Raw genomic sequence first — 15,413 nt, 5'->3', positions numbered from 1 at the left:
ACTGAGTCGACCCCATCCAGATAACAAGGATGAAATTGTTTGTCCCTTGGGTCAGGATCCCTCATTGAGGCAGAGTTGAAGGAGATTTTCTTCTTTAAGGATTTTCAAAGTTTCAGGGTCCCCTCTTCATTTTCACTAAGAATACAAACTCTCTTAGTAGGCAAAGAGTCCTGGTAGTGATGAATTTCAGGGTTCCCTCTTCATTTTCACTGAGAATACAACTTTCTTAGTAAGCAAAGAGTCCTGGCAGTGAAGAGGGGACTCTGAAAATCCTTGAAGGAATACTCTTTCCATTGCCATCCTCTCTTTATCTTCACCTATTTCCTAACCAGACTTTTTGCCTCTGTCAGGATTTCTAACCTTACTTCCAATGCCCATAATAAATCTCTTTTATCAATCTAGGTTTTTGAGTCTGTAAAGTCTTTTACAGAGAACTTCTGCACCGCCAGAAGGGAGTCCCCCAACCTCCCTACCCTTGCACAGAATCTCAAGGAATTGCAGGGGAGCCAAACCTCTCCATCTGGTTCCCTGAACCCCAAACCTGCCACTAGACCTTATCAATTAACTCTCTGACCACCAGAAACCCTAATTTCATTTTGATTCTCTAAATCTAAACCTCATCAAAAATAAATAAAAATAAATCCACTTTGTCACAGATTTTAGGTTTGGGAATTCTTGTGCATAGGAATCCTGGATCTGAGCAGAGGGAATCTCTCACCCCTATTTTCACACCTCATCAGTATAACATAACCAAAACTAACCAAAGTGTTTCTTCACTTAAGCTTCTCTCCCTTGAAGAGAGATTTGTTGTCCAAAACTGCACTAATTAGATCAACACCCTGCTTGATTAAAATCCCTGCTGATGTAGCAGCATGTAGCAGCAATCAATCCCTTGATTAAGTCCAGCCTCCTTCAGTAAATTTCCCTCGGTTTCTCTCTAAATGGGTACCTCCTGTGAGCTCAACTTCTTGAGTTCTAAAATCCTCCTCTCAGGATCCTAAGTAGGTAAAAGGTAATTAATACTTATCAGCCTGATGAGGTGCAAAAGATGAGGCTAGTGGTCAAGAACTGGGGTGGGGAATCTCCTCTGGTCGGCAGGTCCAATTCAAAAAAAATTCGAAAACACGAAATCTATTTGTGGCAAAAGAAATTTATTGTTAGCACTGAGAAGCCAGCTTTGCTAGGAAGACTTCTTACTGGCTAAGGTCCTGTCAGGGAAATAACAAGGGTTAACACTGAGAAGAGAATATCTTCACAGTGGGCAAAAGACCTGGCAGGCAGCTTGTGCAGAAGAGAGCTTAATCCTGTTTCAGACTTCTGCAAAAATTTGGAGTTCAGAGTTGTCTTTTATTGCCAGTCTGAAGCTGGGCTTCCATTCAAAATTGAATCAGATTCCCTCAGTGTTCTCAATACCCTGGGCTTAGATCTCTGATAGAAAAGAGATCACTTATTTTAGGAGTTGAACTACTGAGAATGGTTCCAGACTAATCTCCAGCTGAATGAGACCACTTAACTGCCCTGAAGGGTGGGACCTCTTTTTTTTTTTTTTTTTTTTTGATTGTAACAGAATTTATTAGGAAAAAAGTAGAGCTAGTAATCATTGATTTCAGACAAAGTCAAATTTAAAGATTCAATCAAGACATATATCTGTATTATATGTCAGTCATATTATGACTGTTTTAAATGTATGTGTGTATACATACACATGTATACACACATACATAGTAATCATGTGTAAGTAGGTAAGTATACATATGTGTGTTTTTAGATATATGTCTGGATATGGATAAGGATATATACATATATATATATATATATGTATATATCCTTTCTTTTTTTTTTATAATAGTAACTTTTTATTGACAGAATCCATGCCAGGGTATTTTTTTTTACAACATTATCGGGTGGGACCTCTTTCAAAGGAGTTTGGATAGTTTCAGGGTTCACCCCCATCAAGCCCAGTCATCTTGTACTCTTTCCCTTCAACCCTAAATGCAGAAAGATTGAATTGAATAAATGGATTTGAAAGGGCTGTTGTTTGCCACTTTAAATTTTGGAGCTGTATGTTAATTTAAATAAAAATTAAAAATTCCAATTTAGGAATTCTGATTCTCAGCTAGATTGTAATAAAACCCTTTTCGCTTTTTCTTACTCCGAGTCTCTGATTGTTTTTGTGGTAGATACTGTCCCACACACGGACGCCTAGTTTGAAAAACCTAGCAAGCAATTGTTCAGAGATGGAAAAGTGTGCTGGATCTATGGATCTGGGAGTTGTGTGTAGATAAGATAGGTCACTTCGATAGTTATAGAGGGATAATAATAACAGCTAGTATTTCTTTAGCCAATAAAAGTTAGAAAAGCACTGGATGGATAGTTGATTGTGGACTAAACTCAGCTAGCTAGGGCTGATCAGATACACTTTAACCTCTGCTTACTTTGTAAACGCTCTCTCCTGGGGATCCTTAAGCGTTCTTTCCAGACTTTTGCTTGTTGGGCAAAACAGTTCCTCTGGAAAAGTTGGGGCTTACCCAGCCTCTCCCACCCCTAGCCTCGTCTTTCTCCTGAATAAACCCTGTTCTCATCTTTGTCCTTGGATATCCCAGCACTTGCTCTGTGGTATTCCGAGGCACCACTCACTTGCCTTGATTAAAGACCTCCATTTTTGACTGTTTATATAAAAGTTCAGGGCGACACTCTTTGCAATTATCTCCTTTTGCAACCATCCTGGAAGGCAGATGCTACTATTATACCCATCTTTTATCGGCGAGGAAAAACTGAGGCAGAGAAGTTAAACCACCTGCCCAGGATCACACAACTAGCAAATGGCCACCTCCTGGCTTCCCGACGCAGGCTCAGCTCATCGTGCGCTGTGCGCGGGCTCTCCGAGGACACATTACGGAGATTGGAGCGAGCCTCTTTTGGAAAAGAGTTCTCCGCCCCACAGACCCATCCCCCAGTTCCAATATCCGCGTATCACAGGGGACACCGGAGAAAAACCGTAAATGGAAGCGGAAGGAGTGTGGGGGAGGGGAGGCACCATCAATCACGTACGCAGGTACCAGGATTAGCGCTTAATCTAGAAATCGCCCCCTGGTTGGGGATAGAAGGAGGCAGGCCGAGCGGGTTGGGCGTGGCTTAGCATCCTTCCTCCCGAATGACATCCCCCTCCCCTCCCCCGCAGCAAGATGCCCCGCCCTTTCTCTCGGAGAGAGTTGAGGGCTCTGAGGGCGCGCGCGCGCTGGGCTCTTCTCGCGAGACTCTCCTCTCCTCTCGCCCGACCTGGAATTGGCGGTGATGGCTGTGGAGGAAGTGGCATCTTCGGGCTTAGTGAGTGTTCACCCCGCTTTTGTCTTCCTCACGGTTTTCTTCCTTTCCCTTCCGTGTCGCATTCTGTCATTTTCCTCCTCTCGCCTACTCCCGCTCATGCGCGGGTCGGAAGTGATTGAAACTTGTTCCGGGGAGGTCCCTGCGGCAGAGGTGGCGCGGCTTGGCCTATGTGGGGGCACTAGGGAATAGTGGCGCTGCGCCGGGAGCTGGGGGGGAGCGAGTTCGAATCCTGTCTCTGCTACACAGCTATCAGCTGTCAGACCCTGGGCCTGTCACCTAAAATACCTGCTTCAGTTTCCCCACCTGTAAAGCAGGGGTGACAAATGTATCAGTGAAAAGTTTATTACGCACGTCCTTGTGTCAAGCAATGAGCTAACTCAAAAAGACGGTCGCAACCCTCAAGAACTTTATAACCTAATGGTAGCATCCCTCCCGTTCCTCTTAGCTGATGGAACCTCCCCCCTCCCCCCTCCTAGTTTCTGGTTCTTTGCCATTATAAGAAGAGATGTTGTAAATGCTTTTGTACATGTAAGTCCTTTTCTTTTATTCGTTTTTAAATCTCTTTGAAGGTATAGGCCTTGTAGGAGCATGCTTAGGCCAAAGGTAATTCACAACTTAGTGATGGGAGGAAAAGTGATGAACTTCAGTTCTTCCCATTCTCCCTTCTCCCAGGAACAAGCTTGGCTGCAGGCTGTCCATTCTTTCATCCAGAAGAACCTAATTCCAATCATCAAACACCCTTGTATCCAGTTGGTAGAGACAGTTGTTGACTGTGTGAAGGCTATTTGGGCATCCTCAGGAGCTACTGGGGGTCTTAACTTGCCTCTTAGCTACAGGTAAGGAGAATTTAAGAGAAGGCACCAGAGTTGATACAGGAGAAAATGGGAAGTCTGGCAAGGGATGAACCAAGGGAAGGGAAGATTAGAGTGCCGTTGTTCACCAGAAATTTCTGTACCCTGAAAAAAAACTTTTAGGAAGGGAGTGTGGGTTCCAAATGAAAAGGAGAAAAAGGATACCTGGGTTTTACACATGCATTAAAAATACTGCTGACTATTACTACCACTAGCTAACATTTGTTGTTTTTGTTATTCAGTTATATCCAATTCTTTGTGACCCTATTTGTGGTTTTCTTGGCAAAGGTAGTGGAGTGGTATATCATTTCTTTCTTCAGCTCATTTTATAGATGAAGGAACTGAGGCTTACAGGATTAAGTGACTTACCCAGGGTCACCCATTTATAGAGCACTTACTATGTACTTTATAGTCTCATTTGATCCTCAAAACCACCCTTTGAGGTAGGTACTATTTATTTTCTCCATTTTACAGATGAGAGAATTTAGGCAGAGGTTATGTGATTTGCCCAAAATCACACAGATGGTAAGTATCTGAGATAGGTTTGATAGGTCTTTTTCTCCTCTCTTATGACTTATGACTCTTTTCTTTCTGAAAAAAAAAAAATCAATCAACAAGCATTTATTATGTGCGATGAACCATGGAATATGGCAGTGATTAAAAAAAAAACAAAAATGAAACAGTCCCTACCTTCATCACTACATTCTATTAGAAGAGATGGTATGTCCATAGATAAACACCAGGAAATGTGTGGGACCGAGCAAGAGCTATCACAGTCAGGGAAGGCTTTATGTAGAAGATGGTACAAACTTGAGTTTTGAAAGAAATAAAGGTAATTCTAAGAGGCAGGAATGAGAATTGGAGATATTCCATCCTGCCAGGACAGCCAGTGCAAAGGCCTGTTCAGAAAGAGCAGGTGGAATGTTATGTGGGAAAAACAGAAAGGTAGCTTGTTTTTTTGCAGAGTATATGGGAAGGGCTAGTGTTGGAATGGTATATTGGAGCTAGATTGTGAAGGGCTCTTAAAGGCAAATAGAAGAATTTATATTGATCTTAGTGAGAGTAGGAAACCAGTAGAGTTTATTAAGTAGAAGAATGACATTTTGCAGTGGTGCGAGGGATGGATTGGGGTGGGGATGGACTCGAGCATGAAGACCAAGTAGGAAATCATTATAATAGTCTAGGTGAGAGTTGATGAAGGCCTGAGCCAGGATGGTTACAGTGAGTACAGAGAAGGGAATGGATTTTAGAGCTGTCGTGAAGATAAAACTTAAAAGATTTGTTAAGATATTGGTTGTGTGGAATTAGGGAGTAGGTGGTAAGACCAACATACAAACCTAGAAAGATGCTGGTACCCTTGACAGGAATAAAGTTTAGAAGAGGGAGGAGTTTTAGGGAAATGATAAATTTTTAAGTTTTGTTTGGGACATGTTGAGTTCAAAGTGACTGTATGACATCTATGAATTCAAAGTGACTGTGTGACAACTAATTTGTGTCTCAGGATAGAGACAAGGATTGGATAAATAAATGTATGAATCATTTCTATAGAGATGAGTGTATTATCCTATTAATAAATTGCTGTGATCTTTTTGCTAATATTTAAAATTTTTGCATCAATATTCATTAAGGAAATTGGTCTATAATTTTCTTTATTTTGGCTCTTCCTGGTTTAGATTTCAGCACCATATCTCTGAAATAAAAGGAATTTGATAGGACTCCTATTTTTTCCAAGTATATACTATTGAAATTAATTGTTCTTTAAATGCTTAATAGAATTCATTTATAAATCCATCTGATTCTGGACATTTTTTCTTAGGGAGTTCATTACTAGCTTGATCAACTTCTTTTTCTAGAATGGGACTATTTTAAATAATTTATTTCCTTATCTGTTAATCTGGGCGATCTGTATTTTTGGAAATAATCCATTTCACTTAGATTATTAGATTTATTGGCATACAGTTGGGCAAAATAGCTCCTAATTCTTGCTGTAATTTCCTGCTCATTTTCATATTTGATATTTTGAGTTGTTTTTTCTTTCCTTTTCCTAATCAAATTAACCAAAGGTTTATCTATTTTGCTGGTTATTTCATAAAATGAAATAGTTTTATTAGTTCAATAGTTTTCTTACTTTTAATTGTATTATTCTCATTTGGTTTTCAGAATTTCAAGTTTGGTATTAAATTGGGGTTTTTAATTTGTTCTTTTTCTAGCTTTTTTAGTTGCATGCCCCATTCATTGATCTTTTCTTTCTCTGTTTTTATAAATATAAGCATCTAGAAATATAAAATTTCCCCTTAGAACTACTTTGACTTCATCACATATGTTGTTTTATTATTGTCATTCTCTTGGATGAAATTATTGTTTATATGATTTATTGTTTCACCTATTCATTCTTTAGAATTAGATTATTTAGTTTCCAGTTACTTTTTGGTTTATTTTTCCATGGCCCTTTATTACATGTAATTTTTATTGTATTGTGATCTGAAAAGAATGCATTTACTATTTCAGCTTTTCTACATTTGATTGTGAGGTTTTTATGCCCTAATATATGATCAGTTTTTGTGTAGGTGCCATGTACCACTGAGAAAAAAGTATATTCTTTTCTATCCCTATTCAATTTTCTCTAAAGGCCTATCATACTTAACTTTTCTAAAATTCTATTCCTCTCTTTAACTTCTTTCTTGTTTATTTTGTGGTTAAATTTATCTAGTTCTGATAGAGGGAGGTTGAGATCTCCCATTAATATAATAATGCAGTCTCTTTCTTGCAACTCACTTAAACTTCTCCTCTAGGAATTTGGATGCTGTATCACTTGGTTCATATATGTTTAGTATTGATATTATTTCATTATCTAGGGTATCTGTTAGTTTCCTTCCTTATCTTTTAAAATTAGATCGATTTTTGATTTTGCTTTATCTGAGATCTGAGATGACTCTCCCTGCTTTTTTTTTTTTTTTTTTTTTTTTTTTTTTTTTTTTTTTTTTTTTTTTTTTTTTTTTTTACTTCAGCTGAAGCTTTTGATCGTTACTCTTTAGGTATCTCTATGCTTCAAATGTGTTTCTTGTAAACAACATACTATAGGGTTATGTCTTTTAATCCACTCTGCTACCTGCTTCTGTTTTATGGGAGAGTTCATCCCATTCATATTCACAGTTAAAATACCTGACTTTATTTTCCAACATCCTTTTTTCCCCCCAAAGTTATACTTTTCTTTCTCCTTTTACCTTTCCCTCCTCATCAGTATTTTGCTTCTGACCACCACTTCCCTCAATCTGCCTTCTCTTTTTTCACCACTCCCTTTTCTTATCCCTTTCCCATTCTACTTTTGCCTTCCCCCTTTCCTTTCTCCTCCTTTTTTCCTATAGGGTGAAACAAATTTCTATACCAAATTATGTATGATATTCCCTCTCTGAGTCAAATCCATTGAGAGTAAAGTTAAACGATGCTCATCCTCCTCCTTTCTTTCCCTCAACATAATACTTGTGCCTCTTCGTGTGACATAATTTACCCCATTTTACCTTCCCTTTCTTCTTCTTCCAGTATAGTACAATCCCTTTTCCATCCCTAATTTCTTTTTATATCATCACATTAAAGTCAACTTATACCTATGTCCTCTAAGTATACCCCTTTTAATTTCCCTGACAAAGATACAGTTTCCAACAGTTATCTTCTTCCCATGTAGGAATGTAAACATTTTAACCTTTTGTTTTCTTTTTATGCTTCTCTTGAGTCTTCATTTATTTATTTGTTTATTTAAAGATCAAATTTTCTGTTCAGCCTTGGTCTTTTCATCAAAAGTGATTGAAAATTCCTTATTTCATTGAATGTCCATCTTTATTCCTGAAAGACAATGCTTAATTTTGCTGAATAGTTGATTCTTGGTAGCTCCTTTGCCTTTTAGAATATCATATTCTAGACTCTCCCATCCTTTAAAGTAGAAACTACTAGGTTCTGGTCAAACCTGATTGTGACTCCTCGATTTTTGAATTGTTTCTTTCTAACTGCTTGCTGTATTTTCTCCTTGATCTGATAATTCTGAAATTTAGCTACAGTATTTCGGAGTTTTCATTTTGGGATTTCTTGCAGGAGGTAATCAGAAGATTCTTTGAATCAGTATTTTACACTCTTGGTCTAAGATACCAGGGCAGTTTTCCTTGATGATGTCTTGAAAGATGTGCAAGTTCTTTTTCTCATCATGACTTTCAGGTGGTCCAATAATTCTTTTTTTTTTGGTCCAGTAATTCTTAAATTGCCTCTCTTGGATTTATTTTCCTAGTCAGTTGTTTTTCCAATGAGATATTTTACATTTTCTTCTATTTTTTGTTTTTTTGTTTTTTTGGTTTGGTTTGACTGATTCTTGATGTCTCATTGAGTTCACTTCCATTCATCCAATTTTAATTTTTAATTGAATTATTTTCTTAAGTTAGTTTTTTTTTTTTTTTTACCACCTTTTTCATTTTGACAGTTATAATTTTAAAGGAATTGTTTTGTTCTTTGGATTTTTTCCATTTTACCAATTCTGTTTTTTAAGGAGTTCTCTTTTTCTATTTTGCCAATTCTATTTTTCAAGGAATTGTTTTCTTCAGTCAATTTCTTTGTTTCCTTTTCCAAACTCTCCTACAAAATTCTCATTTCTTTTCCCCATTTTTCTTCTCTCTTTTAAGATGCTTTTTGAACTTTTTCCAGTGAGTCTTTTGAGCTAGAAACCAGTTCATATTCCACTTTGAGGCTTTCCCTGAAGGTGTTTTGCTTTGCTGTCCTCTTCTGGGTTTGTATTCTGTTCTTTCCTATGTTCATAATAGATCTCTATGATTAGACCTCTTTTTTTGCTTTTTTGCTCATTTAAAAAAATTGAGGTCTGCTTCCATGAGCAGGTCGCCCCTGCTCCACAGAGATTATCCTGACCTTCCTCTATAAGGAGACAGGAGGTTCTCACTAACTGCCACGAGGTCAGTGGTGCTGCAAAATTTCCCATAGCAGTGGATGGATCTGGCCAAGTCCTGCCTGTTATGCTGGGATTCACAGGCTCACTGATTACTTTCTCTGTAGGTGTGGCGGAGGTCTCCTAGCTAGCTGATCTATTAATCCACTTGCCTTCTGATCAAGAACAGAGAGTAGCCACTGCTGCTTTATTTTGGCTAAGAACCTCCCACTAGATTCTCATGCCGGGCTTCTCTGTCCTGGGCTTTCCTGGACTGTGCCTGTGTTGGGCTGTGTTCCTCCCTGCTCAGTTTAGATAGACTTTTCCTGAAGTCCTTCCAAGAAATCTTATGCTGGAAAATTATTTCACTCTAAATGTTTGTGGGTTTTTTCACTCCAAAATCCAATCAGAGGCTTAATCTAGTATTGATTCTAAGGGAAACCAGGAAGAGCTCAGGTAAAATCCTGTCTACTCTCCACCAATTTTGTAAAATATTTTACATATATTATCTCATTTGATCTTCTGGACAACCCTGAATAGCAGGTGCTATTATTAACTCCTTTTCACTATTCAAGAAATCAGATGAGAGAGGGTAAGTATGTTGCCCAGGACCACATAACTAGTGTCTGAGACAGGATTCAAACTTAACTTTTCTTGACACCAAATACTGAACTCTATCCGGTACTTCCTATTTGTGTATATATTTTTCTTTTATGTTGACTGATCTTTTGATTTTGCTTTCTTCCCTTTGTGTTTGTATTATATTTATTAAATCCCTCTTGTGACTATTTATATTTATATGTCTTAGGCTTAGGAGTTTGTTTTTATTTTGTTTTTTTTTTTTAGTTTTTACAAAGGAATAACAAAATATAAAACTACTCCTCAATACATGGAACATAATTTCTGTGCGTGCACACACACACCTCTCATATCCTGGGGAGGAGGAAGAAGGACATTTATATCTTGGCTTAGTTCCTTTATAAAGCATATTTTAGATTAGGAAAGTGGCATTCACATAAATATAATGCACAGTAGAATGTATAATAGGTCAAAAGAAAGATCTTTTGCAAACTTCCAAATCTGGACACTGGCAGGGGATTCCCTGCCAGGCTGGCTAGCTGCAGTAAACAATTTAGAATCTTGGCTCCAGGGTTTCCGTGACTCGATGGCAGATTCAGAGAGAATTCTACTATCCATTCTTTGGCCCCCTCACCTAAAACTGAGGACAAATAGAACAGGACAAACACCTCAAGCCCTATCTCAGGATCAGAGTATACAAGGGAGAGCAAAGAAATGTAGCCATCCCCCCTCATTGGTTCAGTTTATGTTGAATTTTTACTCTATTTGGAAGCAAAGCAAGAAAAGAACACACTGGATGGAGCTTCTTGGTCCTTTACTTCCTTGGTTCCCTTTGTATCCTCTATTTTCTGTCAGTTCTCTTCTGATTCTAGGCTTTGTCTAGTGTCAGACAGATTTAGTTGTTTAGTCGTGTTTGATTCTCTATGACTCCATTTGGGATTTTCTTGGTAAAGATCTTAGAGTGGTTTGTCATTTCCTTCTCCAGCTCATGTTACATGAGGAAACTTGGCAAACAGGGTTAAGCAACTTGCCCAGATTACATAGCAAGTATAAATGTATATGGGATCAAATTTGAGCTCTTGTTCTCCTAACTCCAAGCCCTGTTCTCTTATCAGTTTTGCTATCTGTTTGCTCCCTTCTGTCAAGTTCATCGGGTCTCATTTTAAGGTCCTGGTTTAGGAGGTGAGGGGTGTGGAGGGTGATGCAGATTATGGGATGGAGATAATTTTGTGGTCATCTTAAGTATTGGTTTTGGGAGGAGGAATCCCTGACTCCTTCTCTTCACAGTTTTGTATCTGTGCAGGAGCTTAAGTCCCATCAACACCTCCCATGCTGTAGCCATTTGGCATGGAGCAGTACTGAATACCAGACTTGGGCTAACAAAATTGGAGTGAATACAATTCCCCTGCCAAGGGAGAGGCTGCTGCTTCTAGGAATACTGACTGACTTGCCAGTGGATTTGGACCCAGAGTGCAGGGATGGAAGCCTCTACGTGAAGGACAACAGTGGGACATTGGGCTGTGAGGTGAGGCCCTCTGGTAGGAAGCTGGATGCCAAAGTCCATAAGAATTTTGTAAGGTGGAGAATTTGGATTTTTAGTGGAGGAGAGGAATATCTGGGTCCCAGTTGACTTTCAATTTTGCTTTGATTTTCCTAGCTCTTGGACCTTGACATTTCATGGCTGGGCCACCTCTTCCTTTTCCCTAGCTGGAGTTATATCCCCCCTGCTTGGCAACAGGGCTCCTTGGGAAGTGGCCATTTGGAGCTGTGGTGCCCCCCAGTGCCTGTGTTGCCTTTGGTCCTCAACCGTGGCCCTGAGACTCCCATAAGAGTTCTCTACCCAGAGATTGCATCTCAACTGCTCCAGCACAGGTACTTTTTCCTTACTTGGCAGAGGAGCCACCACTGTGAGAGTTGTATGTTTTGTAACAGGAGAATTTACAACAAAAGGAAGGGAAGAATGAAACATTTGGCACTAGAGGAAATTTGAAATGCACTATTCTGAGGGAAGAGAGGGAGTTTAAGTACTGGTAAGATTGAGATCATGGATCTTAAGGAGAGTTAGGGAAAATGGTCAGGAAAATTTAGCCACCTAAACAATAAAGGTAGTATTTTACTTTCATGGAACAGGGACTGACTACTGTAAGAAAGGATGGGAGACAATAAAATTATTACTCCCTTCTCTCCCTCTTCCTTTTCCTTTCAGAAGCAAGTTTCGAAGGCAGCAATTGCATCTGGCGGGGCAACTGATAAGATTAAGTACATTGATAAAGACCCATGGAAAGACTTACTTCATCCTGTCATTAGGAGAGTCCTCTTCAGCTTCCACTTCTGTGCCTATCATTGTACAGGTACAAGAAGATGCTAAAATGAATGAAGAAGATTGAAACGGAGAGATTGTTAGAGATCAGATTCATAGGATCATTGGATTTAAAATTGGAAAGTTAAGAATGCCGTCTTTACACTAGAACTTTGTTAGTCCCCAGTTTCTTAAACTGGCTCTTAATCTCATATTAGGTCTCATAATTGAATGTGGAGTTGTGAAATTAAGATTTATTATCTGTAAACATTTAGTTTGTATACTTATTTTATGTATCTGTATCCCTGGGATCGCATAAAAATGTTTTGGGCAAAAAGGGCTTGCAGGAGGAAAAAATTCTAAGGAGGCCTGGTCTAGTCCAACTCCTTCATTCTATAAGTTGAGAAATAAGAAAAAAGAAAAATTGAGATCAGAAAGATTAAATAATTTACTCAAAGTCACACAGGTTGTAATGAAAATAGTTTACATTTATATAATTTTAAAATTTGTAAATCACATCAAATATTGCCTTGTTTAAGCTTCAAAATATAGCATATAGCAGATGTATAATTTGAACTCAGGTTTGCTAATTATATATGATGAATTAGATGGCATTAGGGTTTCTTCCATTCCACTTTCCAGTCTATTAACCAGAACCATGGCTAATGCCATCTAATTCATGTACAATGAGAATTCAGTGAGTTCAATGCCAAAATTTTGGTGTGAGCTAGATGCTTTCATGGCATTCAAAAGTAGAATATCATGGGTAGAGTGGGTAGTGACATTACAGTTTCCTCCTAGTAAATATGGGAGGAAAATTTGATGTGACAGATGATAAGGTTGGTGGGAGCCCTTGGTTCAAAAACTGATGAGGTGCTCTTTGGTAAGAGCGAAACTCCATTGAGTGCTGTCCTGTTCTTCCTTCCCCAGATCCCTAGGCAATTGGTGTGGCATCATGTGCTACGTCCTGGCTGTTCGTATGTGCTGACAAATCTGCAGATATCCGTGATCCGCGGTTACTCTCATCGTATCTGGGCAACTAGCCCTTCTTCCAACTTGATGCCCCTAGATGCTGAGCACATACAGGAATTTAATGTGGAAGCACTTATTTCGGAGGCTGTCCCTAACCCCCTCCCTGCATCTGGCAGCTTCCAGCAACATTGTAACTCTGTCCCGAAAGTCAGGATGTTAACATACAAGGTGAAAAAGGAGTGAAAAGGGCTGGAGAGCTATAAACTTGGGAATCCAGGAAGACAAGATGCTTGTGTCTTCAGGGTAGGGTAGGGTAGGGTATGGAGAAGGATCTGATGGCTTTATTCCTCAGGAAAGGAGGGAGTAAGAGAAATAAAAGAAGTCTGACTAAATTATCTGTCCTCTTTTCAGGGGACAGTTACCAAAGTGCTGAATGGTCCTGCTGGCCTATATGAACTAGATGGACAGCTATGTCTCTGCCTTGCCTATCAGCAACTCCCTAATAATGGTCGGACAATCAGACCAGGAGTCCAGCTAGAGGTAGGTGTGTGTGTGTGTGTGTGTGTGTGTGTGTGTGTGTGTGTGTGTGTAAAAGCATTGGGGGGAGTAAAGGGAAAAGTAAAAATGATGTGAGCAGGGACATTTCAGGGTCATTCTAGGCTTAATAGCCTTTTTCTTGATCTTGAGGGACTGGCTTTGTTTTCAGCGGAATGAGTCCTGAGGAAAGTAGGTTTCTGTTGAGAATGATTTCAATTAGTCCTCAGGAAGAACTTTCCAGGAGGAAGGTATCAAATCTATACATCCCACCTTAATTTCTTTCCTAAACTCCAATCTATATTGTCAGTTTCCTGGTAGTCATCTTCACCTGGATGTTGTAAATGACGTTTCACATTCAAGGGATAACAACTCTAAAGAAAAGAGATGAAACCTACCTTGCTTAATATTGCTAATAGGACATTAGGATATCATTTGATACTACAGGGGTTTAAGAATGACTGGCTTACTGACTCCAGGTAGATCCCTTCTCTCTGAGCCTCAAGTCTCCTCATTTTTTTTAAATACCAAAAGAGATTTATTTATTTATGGTATCAACATGTTAACTTTATTGCCAAGATTTACTTATTGACAAGCTAGTTTCTACATTGATTATATCTCATTATATTATTTTTGTCATAATAGTTTTTTATTTTCCCAAATACATGCAGAGATAGTTTTCAACATTCATCTCTGCAAAGCCTTGTGTTCCAATTCTTCTAAACATATTTTCATATTTGTTATCAAAAGGGGAAAAAAAAACATGAGAAAGAAAAGAAAAACAAGCAAACACCACCAATAGCCAAAAAAAAAGGTGAAAATACTAAGCCTTGATCCACATTTGGTCTCCATTGTTCTCTCTGGATACAGATGGCTTTTTTCATCACACATCTATTGGAACTGCCTTGAATCGCCATATTGTTGAAAAGAGCTAAGTCCATTACAATCATCACATAATCTTTTTACAGTGTACATTATTCTCTTGCTTCTACTCACTTCACTTAGCATCGTTTCATGTAAGTCTTCCCAGGCTTTTCTGAAATCAGCCTGCTCATCATTTCTTATAAAACAATAATATTCCTATTGTTCGGTAAGAAATGACCAACAGGATGATTTCAGAAAGGCCTGGAGAGACTTACACGAACTGATGCTGAATGAAATGAGCAGGACCAGGAGATCATTATATACTTCAACAACAATACTAGATGATGATCAATTCTGATGGACGTGGTCCTCTTCAACAATGAGATGAACTAAATCAATTCCAATGGAGCAGGAATGAATTGAACCAGCTACACCCAATGAAAGAACTCTGGGAGATGACTAAGAACCATTACATTGAATTCCCAATCCCTATATTTTTGCCCGCTTGCATTTTTTGATTTCCTTCATAGGCTAATTATACAATATTTCAGAGTCCGATTCTTTTTGTACAGCAAAATAACGGTTTGGACATGTATACTTATTTTGTATTTAATTTGTACTTTAATATATTTAACATATATTGGTCATCCCGCCATCTAGGGAAGGGGATGGGGGGAAAAAGGGGAAAAATTGGAGCAAAAGGTTGACAATTGTCAATGCTGTAAAATTACCCATGCATATAACTTGTAAATAAAAAGTTATTAGAAATTTAAAAAAAATAATATTCCCTTAATATACCATAACTTATTCAGTCATTCTCCAACTGATGGACACCCACTCAATTTCCAGTTCCTTGTCACTACAAAAAGGTCAGGCTCAAAATTTTAAAAGTTGGTTAGACTCAATGATTTCAAAAGTTCAGTGATGCTTTTTAATTGGCTAATTAAATATATTTAAAAATTTTTATTTTTATATTACCTCTGTTTCCGGTCCCTCTTTTTTTTCCCCCATATGTAAAAATAATTTTTTTTTTTTAATAAACAGAGAAGAAAAGGGAAAAAAAACC

At 38.5% G+C, this 15,413-nt stretch overlaps 1 protein-coding gene across 5 annotated transcripts in view; it reads left to right on the top strand.

Annotated features, from left to right (window-relative positions):
* The first annotated feature begins 2,647 nt into the window (after positions 1-2,647).
* The window catches only part of CTC1 (CST telomere replication complex component 1), a 30,616-nt gene continuing 17,850 nt past the window's right edge, over positions 2,648-15,413 (top strand). Inside the window, exons 1-7 of one of the 5 annotated variants that reach the window (XM_012548714.3) lie at positions 2,648-3,327; positions 4,000-4,163; positions 10,966-11,203; positions 11,336-11,550; positions 11,885-12,029; positions 12,908-13,177; positions 13,361-13,489. In XM_012548714.3, coding sequence (XP_012404168.1) covers positions 3,295-3,327; positions 4,000-4,163; positions 10,966-11,203; positions 11,336-11,550; positions 11,885-12,029; positions 12,908-13,177; positions 13,361-13,489 — 1,194 coding nt within the window. In that variant the 5' untranslated portion in view covers positions 2,648-3,294. Of the gene's footprint in view, positions 3,328-3,391; positions 3,856-3,999; positions 4,164-10,965; positions 11,204-11,335; positions 11,551-11,884; positions 12,030-12,907; positions 13,178-13,360; positions 13,490-15,413 lie in introns of those variants that run through there. The other 4 variants (XM_031965482.1, XM_031965481.1, XM_031965478.1 and 1 more) reach the window with 4 other exon arrangements.

Source organism: Sarcophilus harrisii, chromosome 4, assembly GCF_902635505.1.
Source record: "Sarcophilus harrisii chromosome 4, mSarHar1.11, whole genome shotgun sequence".
NCBI classification, from domain to species: Eukaryota; Metazoa; Chordata; class Mammalia; order Dasyuromorphia; family Dasyuridae; genus Sarcophilus; species Sarcophilus harrisii.
Note: the sequence above shows the minus strand (reverse complement) of the source record. Positions and strands in the feature narration are given on the sequence as shown.